This window comes from Macrotis lagotis, chromosome 8, assembly GCF_037893015.1.
Source record: "Macrotis lagotis isolate mMagLag1 chromosome 8, bilby.v1.9.chrom.fasta, whole genome shotgun sequence".
Lineage (NCBI taxonomy): Eukaryota > Metazoa > Chordata > Mammalia > Peramelemorphia > Peramelidae > Macrotis > Macrotis lagotis.
In genome coordinates, this window is record NC_133665.1 from 3109529 (window position 1) to 3127274 (window position 17746).

The 17746-nt window shown below is 34.7% G+C and overlaps 1 protein-coding gene across 3 annotated transcripts in view; it reads right to left on the bottom strand.

The window, feature by feature from the left end:
* Positions 1 to 17746, bottom strand: part of COG7 (component of oligomeric golgi complex 7) — a 78166-nt gene that overhangs the window by 37405 nt on the left and 23015 nt on the right. For all 3 annotated transcript variants that reach the window (XM_074196235.1, XM_074196234.1, XM_074196236.1), the window contains exons 5-9: positions 15797 to 15879; positions 14761 to 14883; positions 8483 to 8681; positions 6261 to 6388; positions 3636 to 3790 (exon numbers count right to left, since the gene is read on the bottom strand). In XM_074196235.1, the coding sequence (XP_074052336.1) occupies positions 3636 to 3790; positions 6261 to 6388; positions 8483 to 8681; positions 14761 to 14883; positions 15797 to 15879 (688 nt within the window). The remainder of the gene's footprint in view (positions 1 to 3635; positions 3791 to 6260; positions 6389 to 8482; positions 8682 to 14760; positions 14884 to 15796; positions 15880 to 17746) is intronic.

Sequence of the window (17746 nt, forward strand, 5' to 3'; positions counted from 1 at the left end):
CTGAAAGTCTGTATGGGGGCGGCTAGGTGGCATAGTGGATGGAGCACCGGCCCTGGAGTCAGGAGTACCTGAGTTCAAATTCAGCCTCAGACACTTAATAATTACCTAACTGTATGGCCTTGAGCAAGCCACTTAACTCCAATGCCTTACAAAAACTTAAAAAAAAAGTCTGTATCAAAAAAAAAGTTTACATCACTATGACAAGGGGCTTATCAAACTCCCTTTCCAAAATTCTCTGACCTGCCCAAAAGAAAATTCCTGTTTTGTAAAAAAGAGGAAAGCTGTGAAGCTAAGACTCCACTCATAATCTCTTCTCTTAAAACAAAGAGCAGTTAACAACTTTCTTTGGCTTTAGGAAAAGGATGAGTTGAATAGGGGGGGTGTAGTTTTCATTTGTTTTAGCTATAATAGGCTAAACAACTTTGTCACCTCTACAACTCTGGCTTTAGGAAGGGGATGAGTTGAATGGGGGGTGTAGTTTTCATTTGTTTTAGCTGTAATAGGCTAAACAACTTTGTCACCTCTACAACTATGACAAATATGTATGATGATGATGTTTGTCCTTCATTCTTGAGGAAGACCATGACATCAAGGGAGGTGATGTCATGACAAGCACATGAATTGGATTTGAGTAAGGGGGTGCTGTGTTAAGTCACCAGCCTCACTTTCTCCTCCAGAATCACCTGGATCCAATGGTCAGCTATGGATCAAGATGACTGGAGATGGCCCTGGATGGAAGCAAGTAGGGTTAAGTGACTTGCAGAAGGTCGTCACACAGCTAGTAAGTGTCAAGTATCTGAAGTTGGATTCAAACTCCCATCCTCCTGACTCCAAGGTCACCTATACTGTGCCACCTCCTGCCAATTTTTTCAGGATATATTATACAACAATTCATGTGCAATACCCAAACCTCATGTGTCAAAATTCTACAAGATAATAAGCATAACAGTTTTTGCATGACTCTGGAAAAAAGTCAGTCTCTGGGAAAGAAATTACAAGCTCATCCTGTAAACAGAGGAAAAACACAATTCCCTTGCAGCAGTGGAGGAAATATAGTGACAAATACTGATCTGTCAAACTCAGTAGATACACTGGTTAGTTTTGCTGAACAGCTTTTCTTTGTCTCTATTTTAAAAGGGATTGCACTCTGGGAAGGGGATAGAGAAAGGAGCTTTCTGGAAATTAAGATGTTATAAAAACAAAAGATATCAATAAAAATTTTAAATAAATAAATTGTTATCCAAAACAAAGGAAAGAATTATCAACAAATTATAAGTATTCATTTTAGAAGAGAGAATCTAGGTATCCTTCAGTTCTCAGGAATAATCTGCAATTTTCATTTTTCTCTAATTTCATTTTAAAATTTAGTATTATAAAATATACTAATTACAAAAGTATACTGTGACATTTCACAACAAAGATTTCCTCCTATAGTATGGCTTTAATAAATAATTTATTTTCCTAGAACCCTCCATGGCTCTCAATTTCATACCTAATTAAAATTCTTCATCACTGTGTTAAGGCTCTTGTCTCATCTAACTGCTCCTATCCTCTGCTGCATGCCACAGCACAACCTTTGCTGCAGCCAAGAAAGGACATACTTATCTCCCTCATTTGCTTTATCCTCTCTCACCACAAACTCATTATACCTGCCTTTTCACTAACCTAGAATTCCTTCCCCTCTACTCTTCTTTCCATCAAAACATGTTCCTTTTTCTTTTTATCATTTCTCTCTAATTGTCCCAGACTAGCCTGACCCAGTGCTAACCACCTTAGTAACTTTCAACTTTGCGCTTGAGGTAGGGGAAATGGATAATTTTTCAATAAATAAATACTCTGTTATATATTTAATAGGTTTCTAGCATTCATAAAAATATTATTTGTGTTTATCTGGTCACTTAATTTATATCTGTTGAGTAAGTTTAATTTAAATTATTTAATTTAAATTATTCCTACCTATAAAGAGAACTTCACAGTCCTATTAAATGCAAGTGCTCTCAGGAATCTTAATGATATTGCCTCTTCATTGATTCAAATTTTAACACAGCTGAATCTACTACATTCCTTTTTTTTAAACCAGCACCAAATCATTTTGATGGTTATTACTTTTTATAGTTTGTGTTTGATACTGCTAGGCCTCCTACTTTCCCACTTTTTTTCATTATTTCCCTTGAAAATCCTAACTTTATGTTCCTCCAGATTACTTTTTATTATTACTTTTTCTAGCTCTAAGAAGTAGTCCTTCAGTAGCTGGTCTGATATGGTCACAAATAAATTTAGGAGGTATTTTAAATTTTTTATTGTATTAATTTGATCTACTTGTAAACAATCTAATTTTTTTTTTAGGCTTTTGCAAGGCAAACGGGGTTAAGTGAGTTGCCCAAGGCCACACAGCTAGGTAATTATTAAGTGTCTGAGGCTGGATTTGAACTCAGGTACTCCTGACTCCAGGGCCAGTGCTCTATCCACTGTACCACCTAGCTGCCCCTAAATTTTTTTTAATTTAGGTCTATATTTCTGCAAAGAATGTTTTTGTAATTATATTCATATGTTCCTGTATGTGCCTTGGAAAAACTCCCAAGAATTTTATGCATTCTGCAGTTATTTTAAATGGAATTTCTCCTTCCACTGGCTTTGTTGGTAATATAAAGAAATGCCGATGATTTGTGTAGATTTATTATGCACCCTGCAACTGTGCTGAAATTATTGTTTCAATTACTTTTTAACTGACTCACTAGAGTTCTTAAAGTAAACCATATCATTTGCAAAAAAAAAAAGCAATTATTTTGTTCTCCTGTCAACACATCCTCCATTTTGCTTTCTTGTTTTGTTGCTTCAAATAATGATTCTAATATCAGAACAAAGAAAAATGGTAATAAAGAAATCCTTGTTTTACCCCAACCTTACTGGAAAGTCATGGATTTAGTCCCATTACATATAATGTCAGTTCTTGGTTTTAGATTGGTACAATTTACCATTGACTTTTTAGTGTTTTTAAAAGAAATATGTACTTTTTTTGGTCAGAAGTTTTTTCCTACACCAAGTGATATAATCTGAAGATTTTTTGTTCTCTATCTTGTCTGCTCATTGTTTTCTAATACTGAACCAACAAGCCCTACAAATCCAGTCTAGTTATTATATATATGATTTTTCTCTTATCTTGCTATATTTTATTGCTAATATTTATAAAAAATTTGCATTGATATGCATTAGGGATTTGGTTTATAATTTTGGTTCAATTCTTCCTAGTTCAGGTGTAAAAACCATATTTATAGAATAAAAGGAATTTGGGAATATCCCTTCTAGCCTGTTAACAATCCTCTAATGACATCTGACATTGACTGACCTGCTCTTAGTCACAAAACCTTCCTGCTGAACTTCAGAACTTTCAATAACTTGTTCAGAACTTCTGGGATGATCAGGAATCCCTCCTTAATCTTACTACAAAAAGAAATTGTTCAGTTCAACACAAGAAAAATGTAGTGACCATCAGGGCAATTTTATCTGGAATAAGCACAGTTCTAGAATTTACATAACTGAGACATTCATTTGCCTAAAGGCAGGAAACTAGAACAAATGACCTATTGGGTTCCTTTCTACTTCTATATCTCTATATGGGAATAGTACTGCCTTACTTTGTGAAAAGAGATTTCAGGGCTGACAGAAGTCCACAAGCCCCCAGTCCATCTGTGAATTTGATGCATCTATCCACAGCTCCTGAAGCCAAACCAAAGAGTTTATTCACTGAGTGGCTCAGCTCTTGAACACAGTCAATAACTTCCCAATGTTCCTGGTCATCAAACAAGAATAAAACAAAAGCTGCATTAGACATAAAGACATCTAGACCAGTGGTGCCATACTCAAATAAAAATCAAGACCACTAAATTATGCATATTGACTACATAGTAATATTGACCTTAAAAAACCACATACTAACATTATCTGTGTTCTGTTGTATTTTTATTTATTTTATCAAATATTTCCCAATTACATTTTAATCTGACTTCACTCAGAAATGTTTCCTGATACAATGTAGCCCACTGGTTGCATGTGTAGATGTGTGATGCCTCTCATAAAGACTAAGCTACTATTAATACTACAACTATATGAGGAGAATAAAAGGGAATTTAATTCTAGAACCTCTAAACTCCATAGGAACATACTCAAAAACTGGGGCAGCAGCTAGAAATTGTAACCATAGAAGACATGCTTAAAGATAATCAGTATGATTGTAGAAACAAATTTCTGACAGACAAGTATGTTTTATTAAAAATAATGCCTTCCATTTTTTTATATAATTACTAAGTTGGCCACTCCCCACAGGATTCTAGTTGGTGACCAAATTCTCTAGGAGAAAATAAATACATTTCAATGACAATATTCTCTTCTTATGGCAAAAATAACTCATAAAAGAGACTGAGGAAGATAAAAATGTTAAATTAAGACTGCTATTGTTAAGATTATCTTCAAAACTGTCAAGAACCTTGAGAACAAAATAAGGTTCTAAATTGAAATGATATAGCTTTCCCATTAGCACCCACCCACTGAGCTTATAGGAATCACTTTGAAGTCTATTTGCCTACATTCATTTTTATATTTTACCTCATATAGAAGTTTGCAGGAGCAGCTAGGTGGTGCAATAAATAGAACACTGGCCCTGGAGTCAGGAGGACCTGAGTTCAATTGTGGCCTCAGACACTTAATAATTATCTAGCTATGTAACCTTGGCAAGTCACTTAACCCCACTGCCTTGCATTAAAAAGAAGTTTTCTAAATGTTATAAAGTCACCAGTTTAACCAGAACATTTAAACTGAAAATCTACCAAAGAATCCTTAAATAGAAAATTGTTGTTCTATAATTGACAGTTGAATTGTAAATCCCCCTTAAGAATCTGTACAATTTTTCCAGAGAAGGAACTATGGAGTTGTTTTTTCTTTATTTATTTTTTGAATTTTACAATTTTCCCCAATCTCGTTTCCCTCCCCCATCCCCCACAGAAGGCAGTCTGAGAGTCTTTACATTGTTTCCATACTATACACTGATATAAATTGACTGTGGAGGGGCGGCTAGGTGGTGCAGTGGATAGCCCTGGAGTCAGGAGTACCTGAGTTCAAATCCAGCCTCAGACACTTAATAATTACCTAGCTGTGTGGCCTTGGCAAATCACTTAACCTCATTGCCTAGCAAAAACATAAAAAAAAAAACTGACTGTGTTGAGAGAGAAATAATATCCTTAAGGAAAAAATAAAGTATAAGAGATAGCAAAATTACATAATAAGATAATTTTTTTTAAATTAAAAGTATAGTCTTTGGCCTTTGTTCAAACTCCACAATAATTTCTTTGGATTCAGATGGTATTCTCCATAGCAGATACCCCAAAATTGTCCCTGATTATTGCACTGATGAAATGAGCAAGTCCATTAAGACTGATCATCAAGGGGTGGCTAGGTGGCGCAGTGGATAAAGCACCGGCCCTGGAGTCAGGAGTACTTTAAAAAAAAAAAAAAGATTGATCATCAACCCCATGCTGCTGTCATGGTATACAATGTTCTTCTGATTCTGCTCATCTTGCTCAGCATCAGTTCATGCAAATCCTTCCTGGCTTCTCTAAATTCCCATCCCTCCTGGTTTCTAATAGAACAATAGTGAGGAACTGTGGAGTTTAAATGAAGACCAAAGATTATTATCTTCAATTTTTAGAAGTGGTCTTAAGTATTATGTAATTTTGCAATCCCTAATGTTTTTTTCTTCCTTTTGGATCTGTTTCTTCTCTCAACACATTCAGTTTTGATCCATGCATATCATGGAAGCAAATGTAAAGATATATCAGATTGCTTTCTGTTGAAGAGAGAGAAGGGAGGGAGGGAGGGAGAAAAATTGTAAAATTCAAAACCTTACAAAGAATGATTGGTAGAAACTACCATTGTATGCAATTAGAAAACAAAAAAAAATTTATATAACAAAGATAAGTAAAAATAAATTTTAAAAAGTGTGGGGTTTGTATTTAACACTTTTATTCTTTTTTGTTTGTTTGTTTTGCAAGGCAATGGGGTTAAGTGATTTGCCCAAGATCACACAACTAAGTAATCATTAAGTTTCTGAGGTCAAATTTGAACTCAGATTCTCCTGACTCCAGGGCCAGTGCTCTATCCACTGTGCCACCTAGCTGCCCCCTATTTAATACTTTTGCAGCTCTCAGAACACCTACCAGAATATCTAGTACAAAATACTAAATATGTTTAATTAAATATTACATTACCAAAGGGACAGCACTGATCTGAATGAGGAGATGACTCTCTTCCAGTTCTCCATATTGTAGCTGATAGGGTTTATATGGGCCATACACAGCTTCCACAAGTTCTGTGACCTTTACCAAGTTGTTTTCTCCTATAAGGAATAAGCAATTTGAAATACAAGTTAACTAGAAATTTAAAACAAATTTCTGGAAAATAGCTTCTTCAATCAACAATCATTTCTAAAAACTTTTCTATCAACATCTTAGCTTGCAAATACAGACTGTTAAATAAACATAGGCCTTGCCTGTTTTGTTACTAGAATATTGTTAAGATACCAGTTCCTTACCCTCACAACCTCCTGTTTTTAGGCATCCCTAAAATTTAAATTTTAATAACATATCAAGGGAACTACCAAAATATAAACTACTAGGAAAGATCTCTGTATGTAAGAGAACACTTCTAGACTCTGATGCTTTCCTGTTGCTTTGGGGCACCGGGGGGGGCACAGTAGATTATAAACATGAAGTATTCAAACACATTCATTTGGATGTGTTTGCATGTTTATTTATCTGTCAAGGCAACAAGCTATTCCTTGAACAAAACACTCAATTCCTGGACTCTGAGAATTTTCACAGGCTTGCCTTCCATGGCTGGAATTCTCTTCCTGTTCATTTCTGCCTCTTGCCTTCCCTGGCTTCCTTTAAGTTCCAACTAAAACCCCAAATTCTGCAAGACATCTTTCATGTTCCCCTTAAAATTAGTACTGTGCTTCCGCTGATTACTTCTAATTTATTCTGTATATATCTTGTGAGTAAACAGTTGTTTGCATTTTATATCTTGTGAGTACACAGTTGTTTGCATGTTGTCTTCTTCATTAGATTGCAAGTACCTTCCAAAGTAGGGACTGTTTCTGTATCCTCAGAACTTAGCATATTGTAGGCATTTTACATACATGCCTGATGTATTCTGATCACATGTCAAAAGAGGATCTTCACAGCTACTATTTTAAAAGGTTTCTTCTTCTCCAGTATCTAGTATCCCTTTAGATGAATACAACTGATTCATCTGTCTCTAACCTCACTCCACCCTGACCCTAGCAGCATGCCTAATCTCATAACTCTTAATTCTAGTGCCAACTGCATCCCATTCCTTTAGAGATTACTTCTCTGTAATATCCACAGTAGATCTCCTGCCTCCCATAATTAAAACCTGACCAGTGAGTGCGCCAAGAATACCTTATGAATCACCAGAAACTGAACAATAAACACTCCCTGGAATGTACAAGCAATTATAAGCAAATGTAATTAAAGAGAATAACTATTAAATAAACCAAGTCAGTGACAACACACCAACCAAATGGCAGAACAAGGCCTTACCTAGGCAATTTCCGGATTAGACACTAATATGCGTCACAAGGTTCATATAACTAAAAATTTATGATGCTTTAAAATAGATGGAAAAATGATCAGGAAAACAGCACACCATGTACTATTTGTCCAAAAGAGAATCAAGTCCTCTCTGTTCATACAGTATATGAATGGCCACCACAGCCCATGATTATTTGGGGACTGGTATGAAATGACCTTTAAGGTCCCTTCTACAGCCTACAGTCCTACAGCCATATTACCTCCTAGTCCTGAAACAAACTCCATCTCCACCTAATCAGTCTCTGCTTCTCTTCCCTGCTCCTCCACAAAAAGAGTAGCCTATAACTAGGTATTTCACAAATACAGATCTCAGTATTTACATAGCTGATACTTTACTCTTCAATGATTCCTAGTGCCAATGTATAGATCAGAAGAGATTCCTGATTCTTAAGCCTACTTTTTCTTTTAAATCTAATTTTAATTTAGATTAGTCAAAGTCCCAAGAAGCCTTAAAGAAACAATATACCTACAATATGATGCACATTGCTTCTGTTATCTTTACCTAGACCCATTTAAACTCAAACCCACTGAAATGCAAACAAGATTTCCTAGGTTAAAGTGCAACTAGTCTTTGGTTCTACTGAGCGACAGATAGCCCCAAAACAACTAAAACTGCAAAACATTTTTATATCAAAATATTAATTACCTATTAAGATTTCTTCTTTCCTGTTAAACTGTTTAACTTAGGGGAAAAAAAAAAACTAGTCTGCATTCTCCAAAAAGAATAAGTGAAACAACAAGTAAGTTCGGGAGGGGGAGGAGGGAAGAGAGACTTGAGAGAAAGGACACAGAGTCAGAGATAGAGATAAACTCCTTACGGGAGTGCGAGAGAAGTGCCATCTCCAGGCCCTTGGCAAAGTGAGCAGTGGTGTCATAGAGCTCCAGGAGCTTTGTGAGCCTGGTGTCAGGCCCTGCTCTCTCCACTCCAGAATCCAGGCAGACTGGCAGAGAAGGTACCAAAGCATTCAATGTCTGAATCAGAAGCACAGTTACTACCTCATGGGGGTTCTTGAAGACCTATGTAGGGGAAAAAATGTGTTAGTCTCATAAAAAGTCCTCTAACTCAATAAGTACAAGTGGCTTAAAATCACTTCAATCAATTTATCCCCCCCCACAACTCATAAATACCACTAACGATGGCACAAATAGACTATTAACATGGTCTGCTATATAACTGGCTATTTACAAATCTTCCACTTGACTTTCCATTTAGTACATAAAAATGGCTAATAAAAATCAAACAAAAAAGAGTCTTGCTATTACAGAACTATCAAAGATAACAAAAAGAAATCATATCATAGCAAAATCATGCACTGAATCAAAAGACTCAATATAGTCAACTACTTTCTGATAAAACATTCAAAACAGATGGTTTTCTATATTATTCTAATATATTTTATTGATGACTTTTTATATCCTCATAGTTCTTTTCCAGTATCCCTTCTCCCCTTCCTTCCAGAAAACTAATCCATATAACAAAGAATATTTTTTAAAGATTAAAAAAGAGGGGAATAATTCAGCAAACCAATCAATTTATTGAAATTCTACATTTTCCAAAAGAAGCTCTAGACATAGGGGCAACTAGGTGGCATAGTAGATAGAGCACTGGTCCTGAAGACGGAGGACCTGAGTTTAAATCCGGCCTGAGACACTTAAGAACTGTCTAGCCATGTGACCTTGGGCAAGTCACTTAACCCCACTGCCTTGCAAAAAAAAAAAAGAAACAAAATTTCTAGATATAACCATGAACTATAAACCACAATTCTAATCACTAGACTAAACATGAGTCTTATTTATAGTCTGAAAGAAAACAAAGTAGGAAGGAAATAAATCAGAATATAATAAAATGGCTCATCAAATGGATAAACTGTTGATGATTCTCAAATTTGCATTTCCAGTCCCAGGATGTCACCTAAAATAGAGTCTCATATCTTTCCTCTACAGAACATCAACCATAATCTTGAATTCAATACATTCAAAAGCAAAATAATCATTTCTCCTCCTTTCAATCTTGATTCAAATCTCAATATTTACATTTCCATCTAATGTACCATATGAAATTTTATTCTTTCCTTTACTTCATGCCCTACATCTAATCTCTTTTCAAAATCTATTGATTCTTCATTCAAATTATCTCTTGAGCTAACTGGCCCTTCTCTATTCCTCCTGTTACCCCATGGGGGCTTTACCTTGAATATTCCTAATAGACATACCCATCTCTAGTATCTCCTTTAGGAATCCATACTATATACCACAACTAAACTCAAATCTTAACACATCAATCTGATTATTATTTGAAATAATCAATTGTCTCCTCAATACCTATCAAATCTGATTTATCATTTCTTCCCAATATAAACTCTGAAATTCAGCCAAAGAAATGTCCTTACTATCTTTTAAACATGCTTTTTTTGTTCCCAACTCCAGTTCTTTGTTGATACTGCTCTCTTGCCACTTTATATATCTCAGTCTGTCCTAAATCCTACCCACCTTTTAAGATCCAGGTTGAGTCCTGCTGCTTCTACAAGAATTTCTCCCACCATTCTATTCCACAATTATCTCTTCTTTCTCTCATATGCTAATGTACTTATGTACTATATTAGGGCAGTCCAACCTTACTTTTAATAGTTTTTATTGAAACAATAGACAATATAGTTTGATTTGCCATAATAATGAGAGCTCTATGGTAGTTTGATTTAATTTACTAAAGCATTTAGTAAAACTACAGGAGGTCAAATAAAATATGTAGGCTGCCAGCAGGTAGCATTTTAGATGGCCCTATTCTAAATGATTCAATTTTTCAGTTAAGCATTCAACAAACACATATTAAGCACCTCCTGTGTTCAAAGTACTAAATTTAACAATGAAAGATTTAGGGAAGGCATTTCCCATTCCCTCATGGAACTTACTGTGTATTCAGTTGTTAGAAAAAGACCAAAAGAAAGGTTGTCATATTTATTCTGGACATATTTCACATATATTTACATGCATATATAGGGGAGACTAGTGGCATAGTGAATGAGAAACCAACCTCAGAGCCAGAAAGACCTGAGTTGAAGTTTGGTCCTAAAACATACTAGTTATATAAAACTGGACAAGTTCTTTAACCCTTTAGTGCTCCATACAGCATTATAACTATAATCTAAAGAGAAGGAGTTTCAGAGTTATATTATTAAAATACAGCTCAAAATAGAGAATAGGATATATTGTTAAAAGTATTCTTCCTCAGCAGGAGGTTTCCTATAATAGTGAAATTATGGGCTGGTCTATATTATCTCCCCCCTCTAAAACGTAAGCTCTTTAAGGGCAAAGATTATTTCATTTTTTTCTTAGTATCCCCAACTTCTCACAAAATGACTAGTACATAGCAGGCACTGAATAAATGCACAACGATTAAGTCTAGTAGGAAGATAAATGCATTGTTACTAATATATTCTCTCCCTAATAAAGGGAGGAAAAACTCCTGGATTGCCAGGATTACAATATTTTTCCTATTAATTCCAATAGCAAGCATCAATAAATTATTTTTTTTGGCTTTTTTTTTCTGCAAGGCAATGGGGTTAAGTGACTTGCCCAAGATCATATAACTAGGTAATTATTTGAACTCAGGTACTTCTGACTTCAGGGCCAGTACTCTTATCTACTGTGCCACCTGGCTGCCCCCATCAATAAATTCTTAACGAAGGAATGAGATATTTGGTAATAACACCCTTTACTATTCTTAAGAATATTTTTATATTTCATCTTTCATCCTATATCAACTATCTTTTCTTGACATCTGATTATTGTAATTTTGGATTTCCTTGAATGACATGGAAGGAATAGTTGTACTTCTCTTTACTTTTCTTTATTCTTTCTATTTATGTGTCCACAAAAAATGATAGCTACTTTCTTTCTAGTATTTATATTATTGAAGATCTATAGTTATTAAGTTTAAAAATAACATGAAATAGAATAACTTTGTAATAGTTGTGACAATCAAATAAGATGAAACGTCTTCCCTGAAAAAACTTACTAACAAGTATTATTAGTAGTTAAAGAAAAATCTCAATGCATTTAACTTTCAATTATATACCTTTATATACTTCCTGTATTACTAGAATAAAAGGACCAACTCTATTTGTTCTCAATAAACTGAAACAACTCCCACTCATAGAAGTCAACTGAACTTTACAAGTCAATTGAACTTTAGAAGTCAATTGAACTGAAAATCTACTCATACAACTATTCATTCCAGAACGTAACCAGATATTACTGCTGAGAATAGTAGGTGAAGTTTAACAATAAAAGTTTGAGGATTTTTTTTTCAAGGTAATGGGGTTAAGTGACTTGCCCAAGATCATACAACTAAGTAAGTTTTAAGCGTCTGAGGCTGTATTTGAACTCAGGTCCACCTGACTCTAGGGCTGGTGTTTTATCCACTACACCACCTAACTGTCCTAATAAAAGTTTTTAATGGATAAGGAACACTAGTCAAATTTCTTGTAAGAAATGAAAATTCTGAGAAGACGGTTTCTTTCCCTTAGTCCAATTCAAGATAAAAGAGGCATAATACTGAAAGAAAAAATAGAGAATACAAGTACAGTATCTAAAAGCTACTCTAATTGAAAAACAGTGTCTTTTCTTGCATTACATTAATCCATCTGATGACAGATTAAGCAGAAAAGGCACATCTAAGTTGTTTTTATCCTTTATAAAAATTGGAGGAGGTGGGTGACTAGTTATTTTAAAAGGATAATTAGTCAGAAGATAGAAAACTATTAAGAGAACTAATTAACTTTCTTCTGTTCTGGAACTCTTGTTAGGTAATTATTATTTCCATTTATGTTTCAATAATCACAAAGTAGTTTTTCATTCTCAGATTTTTCTGAGTACATGAGAAACTTATGAATTAATAAATAGCTGCTCCAGATCAGAAGCATAAAACATGGCCATAACATTCCCAGGTACCATGAAACCAAATTGAGATGCAATTGGGAAAAATTTAACAAAATGAATAAAAATACAATAGGGCAATAGGACTAAATGACAACAATAGTAGTCTGTAATTTTCTAAGTTCATATACTTCCTCATCCCTCACCTGGTGGAAATACTTTTAAGACTTGTCTGATGGACTTCTTCACTATGTCCCCAGGAAGTCACTACTGGGATCACCTCTTATCAGTCTTACTAATCCACTTCAGCCTCTTGGCCATGAACCCCAAATCTCCATTTAAGGAGAGAGCTCAGCTCAGATATCTCTGTCGTGCCCCAGTATAAGATACCACATCCCCACCTTGTCAGTTTCCTACTGTGCATCTTCCCTCACTCTACAAGGACTGTTGTACTTAGTGACCAGCATATCATAGGAGCTCAGTAATTGCTTACTACCTTTCTCATCTGGCAATGTGCTGACCACAGGGATGTTTATGTAGAGCTTAGTGACCGCCCATTTGACACCATTGCTCTAGACCATGGAAAAATCAAAAATTTCTCAAATTACATTATGATTCAATTCATCAATATGGTTATTGAAATGTCAAAATAGGACAGTTTAAAACCTGGAATTGTACCCTTCAGTGCTTCTTCTAAATTCTACTGATCTCTAATTGACATAAGGAATGACAACACTTTCACTCTGCACTTTCCTTCCCTTTTCTTATAATTTTATAGACATGTCTATGAGTGGGAGTTGTTTCAGTTTATTGAGAAACAAATAGAGTTGGTGCTTTTATTCTAGTAATGCAGGAAGTAGCAGAAGGGGTGGAGTGCCATAAGTAAGTGTGGACAGGATCAATGTAGTATGATATCCAAGTGAAAATTGATATGTACCCACAATTTTTTTTAAAACCATGTGCAAGAATGGTTTGGTCTAACACAAAGAGAAGAGATTAGGGATGTGAGGAAAAGTTCTTTAATCTAAGTGGATGACATTGTGTACAGTGAGCTCTTTTTTAAAAAATGCTAGCCTTTTGTATGGCCTATACCAATGAATGATTGAAAACTTGAAGAGTGATTCACAATTAGAAAAAATAGCCACATTTAAACAGGCCTTGCAAGACATTGCACAAAAGCAGGATCAGTTTTTCCTCTTTTATGACTATCATATTTGTTGTTTAGTCATATTTTTCAATCATGTCTAAACTCTTTGTAACCCCATTTGTCGTTTTCTTATCAGAGAACTTATAATGGTTTGCTATATTCTTCTCCAGTTCATCTTACAATTAAGGAAGCTGAGGCAAACATGGTAAGTGACTTGGTCAGGGTCACATAGCTAATAAGTGTTTGAAGCCAAATTTGAATTTGGAAGATTGGTCTTCCTGACTCCAAGTCCAGCACTCTATCCATGAAAAGAATATATACTGTCTGCATCTTAAAAATTTCAAGTATGGGCAGCTAGGTGGCGCAGCAAATAGAGCAGCAGCCCTGGAGTCAGGAGTACCTGAATTCAAATCCAGTCTCAGACACTTAATAATTACCTAGCTGCGTGGCCTTGGGCAAGCCACTTAACCCTATTGCCTTGCAAAAACTAAAAAAAAAAAAAAAAAAAAAAAGTAAAGATTAACTTCCATGGATTTAAAAAAATGTAAAGGTTTGGTGGAAATCAACTGTAGATTGCCAAGTTGAAATACATGACCTTCAATTCCTTCCCCCAAACAGAGGTCAATTTCATAGTAGATTCGGACAAAATTTTCTAGTATTTGGGATGTATTGATAACATGGAAAAATTTCAGATAGTAGAATATTACTCCACTGTAAAGATACAAACCAGCAAACAAATACTAGGTGATTAATTCATCTTGCTTTTATATGAAGAAGATAATGACATTCAGGAATTTTACATGCTCTCTACTAACAGAACAAAGTATAATACCTGTCACATTAGATTCCATTTTAGATTCAGATAAAAGTGATAAGAAGAATTTTAATAGTAACCAAAAGCTTTACAGACATGAGTTTCTAATTTGATCTTTTAACTCCTTTAGTAACAGTAAATGGCTTAACTCTCCAAGCAAACGGTCTGACTAATTTCTGAGACTTTTTGGAGACTAAACATGAGGAGAACTTTCCTAGGTAACCTTGATTTTTTTCTGTTTTCTCTTCATACATACTTACCTGCATAGACCATTGGAGTTGGGTGTGCCAGGCACCAAGCAAGGTGTCATAGAATTCAGTCAACTGTCGGTCTAAAGGTAGATCACTCTGGCAAAGATCTTGCCAGGATGCCAAAAGTTGTGCCTATAAAGGAAAAGCCAAGGATTTTTTAATGGACTTGCTTTTCCCTTCTGGTAGGAAAAATGACTTACCATTATGTAATATGCTTTGAAACAATACCACAGAGAAAAAGTATTCATGTACATTCATCAGTTTATATTTATAAAAGAAGACCACAACACACATGCATACACAAAAAATAATTCCCAATTATTGGAAGCCTTGAAAGCTCCATGTCCTAAAACCCCTTAAATACCAATCCTTAAAAGCCACTAGAGGATAGGATTTAGAGGGATTAGAGTTACAGACATAACTTTCAAATGTTTTTGATATCCAATTTCAATATTCCAATTATGTTATTAGGTAATGGATTTAGAACAGCAACTACCAGAGAACATAAAAACAGGAAAAAAAACAAATATCTTTTCAAATGACTAGATCAAACTATCTTCTCTTTGACACATTAATTCCTTTGGGACTGTTTTTGCCAATGTCCCATCATATAAAGACTCAAGAGATTTTAAACTGAAGTTTAAGAACATAACTAATTGAAATCCTAGTCCAGGAGCACCCCCTACTGGATAGGAAAATCTAAAAATCCCAAAAGGTGGGATGGAGATTTATAAACAAACAATTTTTAAACAATCCATGTTTATATAGAACTTTACATTTACAACGCACCTTCCATAACTTGTCTTTTAATCCTCACAAAACTCTTCTGAGGTGATAATGATAATAATATTAATAACAATAATATCTCCATTTTGGAAAGGAGAAAACTAAGCCTCATATCAATTGACTTGTCCACAGCCATACATCCAGTAAGAAATTGAACTAAGAGTAGAACTTACGTCTTCTGACTCTATTCTAACATTCTTTCCACTACACTAAAATGTTATGTACATTATACAATCAAAGTTGTCCAACAATTTCTTACCTTGTGGCATTTGAAATAGTAAGCAAGAAGCTGAGGCATTCGGTCAATTTCTGTAAAAACTTTAACAAATACTTTGGCCTGATCTGAAATAGGAAAATATAAAGCAAATATATAAGGAAAGTTATTAGATGTTCTATTATAGATAAAATTCAATATAAAAGGAATTTACCATTCCCCAGTACAGAAATAAAGAAGTAAACTAATATTCTGAAGTTTTTTACCGCACTCATGAATAAATTGACTATGAATTTCATTCAAATCCATAAAATAAAATAATGAAGTTGAACTAGATTACCACTAAAGTTTCTTCCAGCTCTAAATCTATGTGCCTATGATTCTGTTGTTATTATTAGTAATATTAGTCATAAAAATAATTAAATATGCAAAAGGAATCTGAAAAATAACTTAAAATATATATAAAATATATACAATATATAGCTATGGGTACTATATATATACCAATCAACAAGCATTTATTAAGCATCATTTGTTTAATCAATTGTCCCATCTCTACAAATTCTCATGGAAATAATTTATATACAAATCAAGGCCATACTTTAAAAAATCTGAGACTGAGACAGTTTTCATAAACAATATTCTACAGAAGACCATGTTTTTGTAGTTACATGACTGACTAAAAAGTACAACTTTTTTTTTTTAGGTTTTTGCAAGGCAAATGGAGTTAAGTGGCTTGCCCAAGGCCACGCAGCTAGGTGAATATACTGTCTGCATTAAGTGTCTGAGACCGGATTTGAACCCAGGTACTCCTGACTCCAGGGCTGGTGCCACCTAGCCACCCCTAAAAAGTACAAACAAGACAGACTCCCACTGTGTTTAGCTGGACATTGATTCTTTTGAGCAAAATGAAATTTTAAAAGCTTTCTTCCAACAAGGAATTCTCATGCACAGGTTAAGATCATAAAATATTTATTGAAAGGTGGAAGAAAAGAGATAATAACTTTGTCGATGATCCTCTGATTGTTAATAACTAGCGAAGTAGAAAATACAGAGATACGTTAGTCAACAGTATTTGACACCGTCACAAAGAATATTCAAAAAAAGAGTTTCAATGGATGAGGGATTCCCTAGACATGGTGAGGTCCTTCAGTTGTTCACTTGTAAATGACACTGTGATGATCATATTAAGTTCTCTAGAATTCTATAAAGACTCCTAAATTAAATCCATCCTACTGAAGGGTTCAACCTAGAAGTAAGAAGATGAGAAAAAAATATTGTCCAACCTACAAATATGCAGTTATAGAGACAATCTATAGACCTGTTAAAGATTTCATTCAAGAGGCTTTATAATATTCTAGAACTTAATGTAATCAGAGGATCATTGAACAAAGAGGGCCAGGACAAAGGCATATAGTACATGCACAGTTTAGGAGACATTATATGGATGAAGAATCATCAAAGGGGACTGAGAAGAAACAATCAGAAAAATAGGAAGATAACTGGCATAGAATAATCTCACAAAAACCCCAGGGAAGACAGAATGTCCAAATGAAGCAGGAAATCAACTGTAACTGATACAGGACAGTACAAAAGGATCAACTGTAAATGCTACAGGAAAGTATGAAAAGATGAGGACTAAGCAAAGATCATCAGATTTGACAATTAAGGAATTATTAACTACAGAGGGAGCAATCTTGAATGAGTGATGAGGTCAGAAAGCAGAAATCAAAGGGCAAAGAAATGAATAAAAGGAGAGAAAGTGAAAATAACGAATGCAAAGAGTTTTTTATAGGGGTCTGGGAAGAGACATATAATAGCTTGAAAGTTTGATAAAATCTAATATAGCCTAATCTATTTTAAGAATGAGGGAAATGGGGCAGCTAGGTGGCACAGTGGATAGAACACCAGTCTTGGAGTCAGGAGGACCTGAGTTCAAACCTAGCTTCAGGCACTTAATTACCAAGGTATGTGACCTTGGGCAAGTCACTTAAC